A 12,422-nucleotide genomic window follows, 5' to 3' on the forward strand; every position below is an offset into this window, starting at 1 on the left:
AGTCCTTCAGGTCCAGGTGGTGGTGTGTGACATTCTTGGTGAGGTTGGGAAAATTCGGGGTCTTGAGAGAGACAGGTGGCGGCGAAGGGCTTGGATAAAGGTGTGGAGGAATATCAAGCCTGTAGCTGCCATCTGTTGATCGTGGGTGTTGGTATCTTTCCTGTTTTCTTTTCATCTCCTTTCACTCCCTTAGGTTTTGTTGAGGAAATACTGTTTTGTAGAAAGGCCACAAGTGCCTGAAGATCAGGTTTCTTAACCTTGTCGTAATCAGTTTATGTCCTATAGTACAAGATTTTTATTTTTTATTTTTTTTGTTAGTATAGTCACGAGAGCCTCTTTTCCTTGTTTGAATATAATGTCATATAGTTGCATAAAGTCTCTAAGTTTCTTCGCATTATAATTTTCTGGACCGTAAAGGTCAGAGGATGTTCCTTTTGGTTTCTTTTTCTTGTTGATATTGTGTTCTTCTTCTTTGAAGGAATAACTTGTTATGCTATGTTCAGTTAAAAACCAGAGAGTATGGTATGTGTATTTATTTATGTAAATTTTATTTTTGTAAGGAAATTTTGAATATTTTTTTCAGCAGCCAATACTTTGCTATCAGGATTATTTTTCTTAGCAGTGGTTTTCCACCAGTTTCTCCTTAGAATACATGAATTAGAAGGAGTCTTGAGTTTTCATCATTTGCAGCTTCTGAAGCCCCGAAGAACAGGATGCAGCCTGGCACTAAACCACATCAGACCGTTGTTTTTTTTATGATAAAACTTTTGGACTTCAGACTCTCTGGATCCTTAAAAACTGTTTTGACAGCTTACTGCACTAGTGACATAGGGTGAGTGATATGCCAGAAGAATGCAAAAGACTAACACAAGGGAAAATGGCCCCAATGCTAGTGAATCCTTCATGGATAAACTGCTCAGAAAAGTTACAATAGCTTATATTTATAATTTCCATGAAACAGAACTCCTCATGTTTTATAACCTACCTGCTAGATTTCCTAGTTGTGTTCCATATTTACAGTAACAGCCGGGAACACCGCCCACAATTCTACATTCTTCATCCAGAGCGCAGTCCACCCCTGAGCAGCTATATTGGGATTCTAGAAGACAATGAACACAAAGAATGGTTTATTAACTGAAAGAGAACATATATAAGAATTACTTATACTATATTGCCAAAAGTATTGGTACCCCCTCCAAATCATGTGATTCAGGTGTCCCAATCCCCTCCATATCATGTGATTCAGGTGTTCCAATCCCCTCCATGGACACAGGTGTATACAATCAAGCCCCTAGGCATGCAGACTGCTTCTACAAATATTGGGGAAAGAATGGGTCGCTCTCAGGAGCTCAGTGACTCCAAGCGTGGTCCCGTGATAGGTGGCCACATGTGCAATAAGTCCATCCGTGACATTTCCTGGCTACTAAATATTCCACACTCAACTGTTAGTGGGATTATAACAAAGTGGAAGCCACTGGGAACAACAGCCACTCAGCCACCAAGTGGTAGGCCACGTCACATGACAGGGCGGGGTCAGCGCATGCTGAAGCGCACAGTCAATAGCAGAGTCAATAGCTAAAGACCTCCAAACTTGGTGTGGCCTTCAGATTAGCACAACAACAATGCATAGAGAGCTTCATGGAATGGGTTTCCATGGCTGAGCAGCTGCATCCAACCTTCCATCACCAAGAGCAAGGCAAAGCGTCGGATGCCGTGGTGTAAAGCACACCACCACCGGACTCTAGAGCAGTGGAGACGTGTTATCTGGAGTGATGAATTACGCTTCTTTGTCTGGCAATGCTATGGACGTGTCAGGGTTTGGTGGTTGCCAGGAGAACGGTACTTGCCTGACTGCCTTGTGCCAAGTGTAAAGTTAGGTGGAGGGGGGAATATTGTGTGGGGCTGTGTTTCAGGGGTTGGGGTTGGGCTTAGCCCCCTAGTTCCAGTGAAGGCAACTCTTAACACTTAAGGCATCAGCATACCAAGACATTTTGGACAATGTCAGGCTCCCAACTTTGTGTGAAGAGTTTGGGGATGGTCCCTTCCTTTTCCAACATGGCTGTGCACCAGTGCACAAAGCAAGGTGCATAAAGACATGGATGAGCACGTTTTGGGTGAAGGAACTTGACTGTCCTGCACAGAGTCCTGACCTCAACCTCATAGAACACCTTTGGGATGAATTTGAATGGAGACTGTGAGCCAGGCCTCCTCCCCCGACATCAGTGCCTGACCTGACAAATGTGCTTCTGGAAGAATGGTCCAACCTTCCCATAGACAGCCTCCTAAACCTTGTGGACGGCCTTCCCAGAAGAGTTGAAGCTGTTATAGCTGCAAAGGGTGGGGCCAACTCAATATTGAACCCGACGGACTTAGACTGGGATGTCACTAAAGTTCATGTGCGTGGAAAGTCCGGCCGCCCAATACTTTTGGCAGTATAGTATATATATATATACATTGCTACAAAAAATTAAAGGAACACTTTGAAGACACATCAGATCTCAATGGGGAAAAATTTCATGCTGGATATACTGTATATACTGATATGTACTGGGTAATCTGTTAGGAACGTAGGGATGCCCCATTTTTTAATGGCAATGAAAGTTGTCAACCTACAGAGGTCCGAATTCAAAGATACCCTGAAAATCAAAGTGAAAAAATTATGCAGCCAGCTAGTCCATTTTGCTTAAATCTTATTGCAGCAACTCAGAATGGTCCTCAGTAGTTTGTATGGCCTCCACGTGCTTGTGTGCATGCCTGACAATGTCGGGGCATGCTCCTAATGAGACCATGGATGGTGTCCTGGGGTATTTCTTCTCATATCTTGACCAGGGCATCACTGAGCTCCTGGACAGTCTGAGGTGCAACCTGGTGGCGTTGGATGGACCAAAACATGGTATCCCAGAGGTGTTCTATTGGATTTAGGTCAGGCAAGCATGGGGGCCATTCAATGGTATCAATCCTCCAGGAACTGCCTGCATACTTATGCCACATGAGGAAGGAGGAACCCAGGACCCACTGCACCAGCATAGTGTCTGACAATGGGTCCAAGGATTTCATACCCATACCTAATGGCAGTCAGGGTGCCACTGACCAGATCAATATCCTAGGAGTTTCATTCACTTGATGCTATACACTAATTAAAAGTCTTCCTTTCATTTTATTGAGCAGTGTATATATAAATATATATATAAAGATAACACACTGAATGATGCTTTGTGTCAGTACTTACCTGTACAATAGGCGAAGTTGCAGCTCGGTGGACTCTGTAGCTTATACACATAAAATCCTCCCGGACACATTTTCACAGAAATACTAAAAGGTTGTGTGCAGCATCCATCATACCAGTTGGAACACATTGTACGGTTAACAATGCCATCACTGCCTTTAGGGTGGAATCCGTTCATCCAAATGGGGAGAGTAGTCCCACAGCTGTATTGTGGTACGCAGTGCTCAGGGATTTGCTGGTCATATGTTCCTTTAAACCGATACCAGCCAGACATGCCATTGTCACAATTATACCAGTCATTATAATTATATGTATTAGAAGTACTGCGCCAGGGATCATTGAGTTCGGTGTGGTTGGAGCAAGGGTCAATACAGGAATAGGATCCATTGTACTTAACGCATTCTTCATTAGAGCCACATGGAGTTCCTTGTTGGCATTCATTCACCTCACAGTGTCTTCCATCTCCATCATATCCATAGGGACAAGTACAGGTGTAGTAAGGTCCATAATTATAATTTGTACATATAGCTACTGGATCACAGTAATGCAGAGATCTGTCCGCACACTCATCAATATCTACACAGCCAAATTCTTCTTTATACTCAAACCCGGTGTTACAATTACAGGTGTAAGATCCGACAGTGTTCACACAGGAACCACTACCATAATTCTGACATTTGTTGGTGTAATACTCCTGACATTCATCTATATCAGTACAAGTTGTTCCGTCTCCAGAAAATCCCTCTTTACATGTGCACTCCCCGTATCCTCCAAATTCTGAACAAGTGGCATGTGGGTGGCAGTCAGAATCAGAACAAGTTCCTAAAAAAAAAAGAAAAAAAATGTGTTTTTTTGGGTAGGTGGATTTCTACAAAATAGAAACATACAGTGAACTAATGTACAGACAAACATTTTCTAATAGGTTGGGTGCTGTGAAAGACTTTTTCAGTCACGTACAATGAAAGAAGCTGCCCCCACCAGACACAGCTATATTCTACCTCTTGCCGCTCCACCTGACCTCCCCTCTGGCCCATCTGCCTTGTGACGTGCTGAACACATTAGACCCCCTGAGGCTGTCACAGAGGTCTCTGACAACAGATCTAGTGTGTTGCATATCTCTGGGGTTTAACAGATGACGGTATCTCAGCACCAGATAAGAAGAGTAATAGGTGGACGTAGGGTCAGAATGAGGGTCAGTGAGGGAGAAAATAGAAGTCGGGTCCCTCAATGTTTTAGGAAGATGTATTATTTTCAAGCAGATTCATTCTAAAACATTCCACAATCAACTGCTTTAAAATAGCACAGCAACAAGTAGGCAACCTAATGTACAGTATATGGTTATGCAAGAACCTTATAAGCTTCTGGGGGGAAATCTTTCATATTATTTCAGAAGCAACAATGGTCATGACTTCATCTAAACCTCCATGAACCATTTTAAACATAGTAATAGATGACTTTCCCCCATGCTTTCAACAAAACCTTGCATCTAATCCATCTGAAGTTGTTGGATCGGTTCAACTTCAATAAACCTTTAAAGAATTGTTAGCCATAAGGAAAAATAAAAGTGTTACATTTGAGAACATCTGGAAGCCTTGGGTTGGAGCCTGGTTCCCACACTAAAACAGATGAGATAGAGACAATACAGAGAATAAGGTTTTATATGTATTGTACTGCATAGTTCCTAGCTATTTTCTTTATATTTTCTTTTCTTCTATGGCAAATGCTTTGTGCAACAAATTGAATTTCAGATTTGATAGATTCCTTATCATTTCCTTCCTTGATGTCAGTAATTTCAAATTGGGATGGTGTATTGAATAGCTCTGGGACCCTATGTGGATTCTATTCGGTACCTATGATTGGTTTTGGATGATGTGTAGCCTGCTTCCATACAACGAGGGACCTCTGCAGGTAGATTTGGGCAATCGGTATAATAGTTGGATCAAAGGTTTGGACCATCACATCGGTATATAAAATCCAAACAGAAGGTTTTATACCTGTATCTATATCGTTTTTAAAACCTGCAATGAACTCCATAGCCAATGTTTTTCGGGAGTCTCAGCCCAACCTCATCATCAGGGCTTAAGAGACTGGCTTTTAGAGGACTTGAGCTGGAAATGAGATCAGGATAATTGTGCACCACACATCTCAATCTCCATGTCGTGTTCAAAAGTTGCTGAAGGAGAACGAAGACTTTTAGAACACAATTATTCTGATCCTATTCCAAACTTGTTTTCCCAAAAGCCATTTAGCTAAGCCCTGATAAAGGGGGGTAAGCTGAATCCCCCCAAATACAGTCAGGTCCATAAATATTGGGACATCGACACAATTCTAACATTTTTGGCTCTATACACCAAAACAATGGATTTGAAATGAAACAAACAAGATGTGCTTTAACTGCAGACTGTCAGCTCTAATTTGAGGGCATTTACATCCAAATCAGGTGAACGGTGTAGGAATTACAACAGTTTGCATATGTGCCTCCCACTTGTTAAGGGACCAAAAGTAATGGGACAGAATAATAATCATAAATCAAACTTTCACTTTTTAATACTTGGTTGCAAATCCTTTGCAGTCAATTACAGCCTGAAGTGTGGAACGCATAGACATCACCAGACGCTGGGTTTCATCCCTGGTGATGCTCTGCCAGGCCTCTACTGCAACTGTCTTCAGTTCCTGCTTGTTCTTGGGGCATTTTCCCTTAAGTTTTGTCTTCAGCAAGTGAAATGCATGCTCAATCGGATTCAGGTCAGGTGATGGACTTGGCCATTGCATAACATTCCACTTCTTTGGTGTCTTTTGCAGTATGCTTTGGGTCATTGTCCATCTGCACTGTGAAGCGTCCAATGAGTTGTGAAGCATTTGGCTGAATATGAGCAGATAATATTGCCCGAAACACTTCAGAATTCATCCTGCTTCTTTTGTCAGCAGTCACATCATCAATAAATACAAGAGAAGCAGTTCCATTGGCAGCCATACATGCCCACGCCATGACACTACCACCACCATGCTTCACTGATGAGGTGGTATGCGACGGATCATGAGCAGTTCCTTTTCTTCTCCATACTCTTCTCTTCCCATCACTCTGGTACAAGTTGATCTCAGTCTCATCTGTCCATAGGATGTTGTTCCAGAACTGTGAAGGCTTTTTTAGATGTCGTTTGGCAAACTCTAATCTGGCCTTCCTGTTTTTGAGGCTCACCAATGGTTTCCATCTTGTGGTGAACCCTCTGTATTCACTCTGGTGAAGTCTTCTCTTGATTGGTGACTTTGACACACATACACCTACCTCCTGGAGAGTGTTCTTGATCTGGCCAACTGTTGTGAAGGGTGTTTTTTTCACCAGGGAAAGAATTCTTCGCTCATCCACCACAGTTGTTTTCCGTGGTCTTCCGGGTCTTTTGGTGTTGCTGAGCTCACCGGTGCGTTCCTTCTTTTTAAGAATGTTCCAAACAGTTGTTTTGGCCACGCCTAATGTTTTTGCTATCTCTCTGATGGGTTTGTTTTGTTTTTTCAGCCTAATGATGGCTTCACTGATAGTGACAGCTCTTTGGATCTCATCTTGAGAATTGACAGCAACAGATTCCAAATGCAAATAGCACACTTGAAATGAACTCTGGACCGTTTATCTGCTCATTGTAATTGGGATAATGAGGGAATAACACACACCTGGCCATGGAACAGCTGAGAAGCCAATTGTCCCATTACTTTTGATCCCTTAACAAGTGGGAGGCACATATGCAAACTGTTGTAATTCTTACACCGTTCACCTGATTTGGATGTAAATACCCTCAAATTAAAGCTGACAGTCTGCAGTGAAAGCACATCTTGTTCGTTTCATTTCAAATCCATTGTGGTGGTGTATAGAGCCAAAAATGTTAGAATTGTGTTGATGTCCCAATATTTATGGACCTGATTGTATGTTGGTTATTGAGATCATTGCATGCTTTGGAATAAATCCTTCTATTTGGATTTTAACAACCCAGTGTGGCACTTCAAATGTTTGCTATAACCATAATAATTTCAAATTAATTTTGCTGCCTTGTACATTGATGTATTATTTCATATCTTAAGCATAACACTCAAATTATTGAACCTGATGTGTTCTCTCACCTTTGTGTCTTTCACTGTAATATCTAATAGTTTTCATCTCTTCACCAATGATTGTTACTTTTACAAAACCAAATAAAGAATAATTGTAAAAAAAAAATAGCCCTGTGACAGAATAAACCCGGCCACTGATCACTCCTTAATTCTGCGATTGTTTGAATAAAACTCTGTCTCATCTCCAGTGGTAAACGTGTCTAAGGCCTAGTGACCTACAACATTTGTCAGCCTTTTGCACTTTTATGCAGGGGTCAAAAATACAAATACAAACTGTGGCACAGATTTTGCCAACAGACACAATGCCTTAATACTGTAAATACCTCCTTCAGGGTGAACAGGAAACAAAACTGAAAAAGTATCAGTTGTAGAAAACAAACCAAAGTAAAAGCAGAAATTTTGTTCTGTATACCTCTGGAGCGGTGACCATATTGAATATCATCTATAGACTGGTAGGCTCAACACAAAACAGGAAGATAATAGAATTGTAATAATAACATATCAAGAAATCACAACATTATTATACATCAGGCTTACCTGATTTGTCCAACCCTACAAAAAATGTAAAAAATAAGAACATGAGATTTTGTTCCTCAACATGTATCTCTTGCAATTAGGAAATCATAACAGATAAAGTGGCATTTTGTGACAAGTATCATTATAAAGTTCTCATTTACAATTTGTCAACAATACATCGCTCACATTCCACTCTACATGACACTGTACCAGGGGCGGACTGACCATTTGGAAATTCGGGCACTGCCCGAGGGCCCGGGGTCAGTAGGGGGCCCCATGAGATGCCCCTTGTACATTTTTCATAGGCTTTTTTGAGTTTGGGCAAGGACACAGGGGCCCCATGATCCCCTATTGCCCGGGGGCCCCATGAGTTGTCAGTCCGCCCCTGCACTGTACTATGTGTGGTTAGCATTACATTCATACGGGATTGAGGTCCGTGCTTTAGAAACATATATTTAATATATTCAGTTCAGGTGGATTTCCTTTAACAGGATCGAAAATAATAAGTAGGTAAGTTACAGTGGAGTTTGAGGACTTTGAACATTACTAGAAGTGGAATTAGGGATGATAAGGGTTGTAGGATGGGGTGGGGTGGAATGGTTTGAGTATTTCGACTCTTTTCCCTCATGGTCCCAATGCATTTTTCAAAATGGTAACATTGTCACTTATTTACAAATGTTTGCCCAAATTTCAGCACATTAAAAGCTCCAAATTTTGCTTCTTCCCACATATAACCTCCACTGCTATTGGTTAAATGCTATGTATAGAGAATTGTATGATACTTTATTATAGAGAAAGGCCAATAACAACAATAAACAATTGGTAGAACATGTGACGATCGTGACGTCAGACCCCAGCCCTTCTCACCAAACTCGTGACCGAAGGACTAGCCAATCTAAAACCGCAATGTCACATGCGTAACAATGCCACGCCCAGCTGCACCCTACACAACAATTTTCCAGCTAATGGACCGATGTACCGGCAGCCTGGGAGCGATTGTTACTGGGTCGGGTTAATTCCGCAATTAACCCTTCACACTGCCACCATCGCCTTTTTGTACAGAGAAAGAGGAAACTCGGCAATATCAGCAATAACACTATGATGGTTGAAATAATCATCTGTATACCACTGTCACTACAGGCAGGTTATACAGAGGGCTAAACACACACAGTAGCGCTCTTCAGCGGCAGGAATTCTTAATTTGCATTAAAGAGCTTTAGAAACAGTTCAACACTTTCAGAAAATAAGATTTATTACTAAAAGGTCAAAAGGGTGCAATAAAAATATTTACAGAAAAAGATGTAGCCAATATATATATAAATATACACAGAACAACAGCACCGCAAAGAGATAACATAAAGGAATTTAGAGGGTTAAAGTACTTGCCAGTCAGCCTTGGTTTAAGCAGATCAAGTTTCATAAGCCAAAAGGATTTATCTCCCACTGTCAGTTTCGATGTTAAAACAGGGAACTCTTTTTCTCTACCCCTTAACTCAGCTTAGCTTTTCTAGTATTTCCACCAGGTGCCTCCCTGGAGCAGTAAATCAATTGTCTCCTTTTCGGGAGGGAGGTGTAGGTGGAGCCCTAATTTATGGCCAGAAACTCTCATAGCTGCTATTATGATTCATAACTTATTCTTGGGGCATTTGGCACCCTGGGCACTAGTATATTAATACTCAGCAGCATCTGTGGAATGGTTAGAGATAAAACATGTCATATACACTTGAATGGTTCAGGAGATATACTTTCCTGCCCTCCTATATATGCCAGCTAGGGGGTATAAAATATCAGGAAACTTGGATCAAAGTGCCCAATCTGAATATATACCTGGTTTTTATGTAAGTCTCTCATATTCCAAGATATGAAATCATAGGGGAAAATGGATGCTGAATGTGGTGTCCAGTTTATTACTTCTCTGGAATGTCTTTGAACTCAGTGAAGGGCTTGGTTTACGCTTTTACGATATCCCAGATTGCACAGCTACCAGACAGCTAGGCCCCAGCTCTGTTGGGGGTTCTATAGCTCTGGAGCTCTCCTGCTGTACTTTGGTTGCCTGTGACCTCTGTTATCACCCAGACCACATGTCCCTCCAAAGCGAGGGGGGGGGGGAATGATTGGAGGAGGCAGCCTGCTTTGGAAGTGAGAAATGGTACAACATGGAAAATTCTTAACAAAATGGGGGGCTGTGTCCATCTAGGAGTGTGTGATTGCTACAGAACACTGTACATCACCTTGCCATAATTGTTTGTGAAGCTTCTGACAGTCCTGCTTAATGAGATGGTGAGGCAAAAAAAATTTTAAAATTAAGATATAGCCAGGGGAAATCCCCCCCATAAAAAACAAACAAACAAGCAGCGTCACCTTTAAAGCCTGGGAGTCTCTTCTATGTTAACAATGTAGTAAAAACAGTATTCCAATGGGGTTCTCACAGAGCAGCAGTAGGAAAACACAGGGCTGCTGTTAGAAACACGGGGCTCCATAAAGCCTACCTGACAGGGCACCACCCACCCCCTCAAAAACAGTTTATTATGCTTCAGTTATGAATGAACACAGAGAGTGATTGATAGTGATCACTCACAGTGTTAATTTAGGAAAGGAAGTGGCTGTTAAATATGACATATTTACCAGACCCTTCCCCCATTCTCCATCCTGAAGAATCCTATTGTGTGCTTGCAGCTGCCGGTGGGAAGGAGAGGATGGAATGTGAAAGCACTGTGGGGATGGGGGCACACCTGGGGACCTGGGCAGCAAGGAAAACATATGCTGCACAGGGAGGGTGATGGGTGTGTGGGACAATTACTGGAACTAATCCCTTGAATGGCTCTCTCTGCAGCAGCTGAAAGTCAACTGGAGGGAGAGGAGAATAAGCCAGTTTTTTAGCTGCTTCAGAGAGAGCCATACATGGGATTGGTTCCAGTAATGCCCCCTCCTCCACCATACTGATTACCCTACCTGCCCACATACAATTCACCCAGTTTCCTTGGCCCCCTTGCTGGCTTGGGCCCCTTCTTATAAAATGATTTAAAAATGGAAGCAGTAACATTGGCCTGTGCTGCCCTCATTGCAGACAATTGCTGTAAATGGCTGATTTTCTATTGCCTACTCCATCCCACCACAACCATTCCCTACACCACCTTCTCCCTCATCCACAGTGAGGAGAGATGAACTCTGGGACAGGGCTCCCTTCATACCAGAGGGGGGGATAGAACATTTTGCAGGATCACTCGATTGGTTCACTGGAGAGTACATGGATCTCAGAAGATGTTTTGGAATCTGCCACAAAAAAAAAGAAAACTGCCAATAAAAACTAAAATCTGGATTCCTATTTGCCCTGAATTTAACACATCCATGAAATCTGGTCTGAAGTTCACATTATCCAAATATCAAGAATGAACCTATTAGACGAGTCGCAGTCCGTTGGAGCTCGTTCACACTTGACTCAATTTCTAACTCTTCAAAAACGCCACTATAGCGTTAGCCAGACGTTAATAAGCTTTAGTATGGACATTCTACAAGTGTTAAAAATGCTCCCCAAATGCCCTATGCACAGTTTTGAAGTGTACTATAGGTGTTTTAAAAGCGTTAAAACCGCACTACAAATGCTTCTAATAAACTCTAATGGTATCAACGCCCAGCAAACACCTTGCAAATGTCTGCCTGGTGAGGAGTGTCATCTTAGGCTTGAATGGAAGTCATCGAAAGGCTTCAACTCCTCCTGATTCCACATGAGGTTTCAATTTTGAAGCGGTGCGACACTAACGCTTCATGTTTTGATAACACTGTTCAACAGGTAAAAAGTTTTGGGCATACAATTAGCTAATCTTACATAATTTTGGGGTGCTGAAAACGAAAATGACCCTAAAAAATGTTGATTGGCTCTAGTTTCCATGATATATTCACCCATCTAATGACGTAAGCCATTCAAAATTATGATGCAACTTCAGCTGCATATTGCGCAATTGATACTGGTGACCAATAGAGAATGTCATGTATACTGAGATGATGCAATATTAGCCTTTAATTGCATCACTTCACTGCATAAAAGCTGCAGTATCTGTAGCTGATTGTAGTTCGTCTTTACATTTCGTTTTATGCTTATATAGGCTACTCAGTAATGCCTCGAACTTGTGTGAATAAAGCAGATAATTTCTGCTATATCTGCGGTGAAATAACTTTTATCTCACAAAAAAGGAGGATAACAGGAATGATTAAGAAAGCCTACAACTTGTATTTTGGCTGCAAGATAGGAGACCAGGACAAGAGCTGGGCACCACATATATGCTGCAATTCTTGTGGGACGGCACTGGAGCAATGGTTGAATGGAAAAAAGGCATCTATGCCTTTCGCTGTGCCAATGATTTGGAGAGAGCCAACAGATCATGTTAGTAATTGTTACTTTTGTATGGTGCCTCCAATTGTAAAAGGGCTAAATAAGAAGAAAAAGTTATCTGTGCACTATCCAAATATTCCATCGGCAATATGTCCAGTTCCTCATGGAGAGGGGCTACCAATTCCTAAAGCACCAGAATCCTTCGTGGTTGAGTCAAGTGAGGAAGAACCTGAAGCGTGTAGTCACGTG

The 12,422-nt window shown here is 41.9% G+C and overlaps 1 protein-coding gene across 1 annotated transcript in view; it reads right to left on the minus strand.

Moving 5' to 3' along the window:
- Positions 1-12,422, minus strand: part of LOC149470701 (uromodulin-like) — an 80,626-nt gene that overhangs the window by 41,644 nt on the left and 26,560 nt on the right. The window contains exons 8-10 of the mRNA XM_089661618.1: positions 7,865-7,879; positions 3,230-4,048; positions 986-1,099 (exon numbers count right to left, since the gene is read on the minus strand). Of these exons, the coding sequence (XP_089517744.1) occupies positions 986-1,099; positions 3,230-4,048; positions 7,865-7,879 (948 nt within the window). The remainder of the gene's footprint in view (positions 1-985; positions 1,100-3,229; positions 4,049-7,864; positions 7,880-12,422) is intronic.

The sequence above is a fragment of the Staurois parvus genome, unplaced genomic scaffold (assembly GCF_062004578.1).
Source record: "Staurois parvus isolate SC_StPar_1 unplaced genomic scaffold, SC_StPar_1.0 ptg000034l, whole genome shotgun sequence".
Taxonomy (NCBI): Eukaryota; Metazoa; Chordata; class Amphibia; order Anura; family Ranidae; genus Staurois; species Staurois parvus.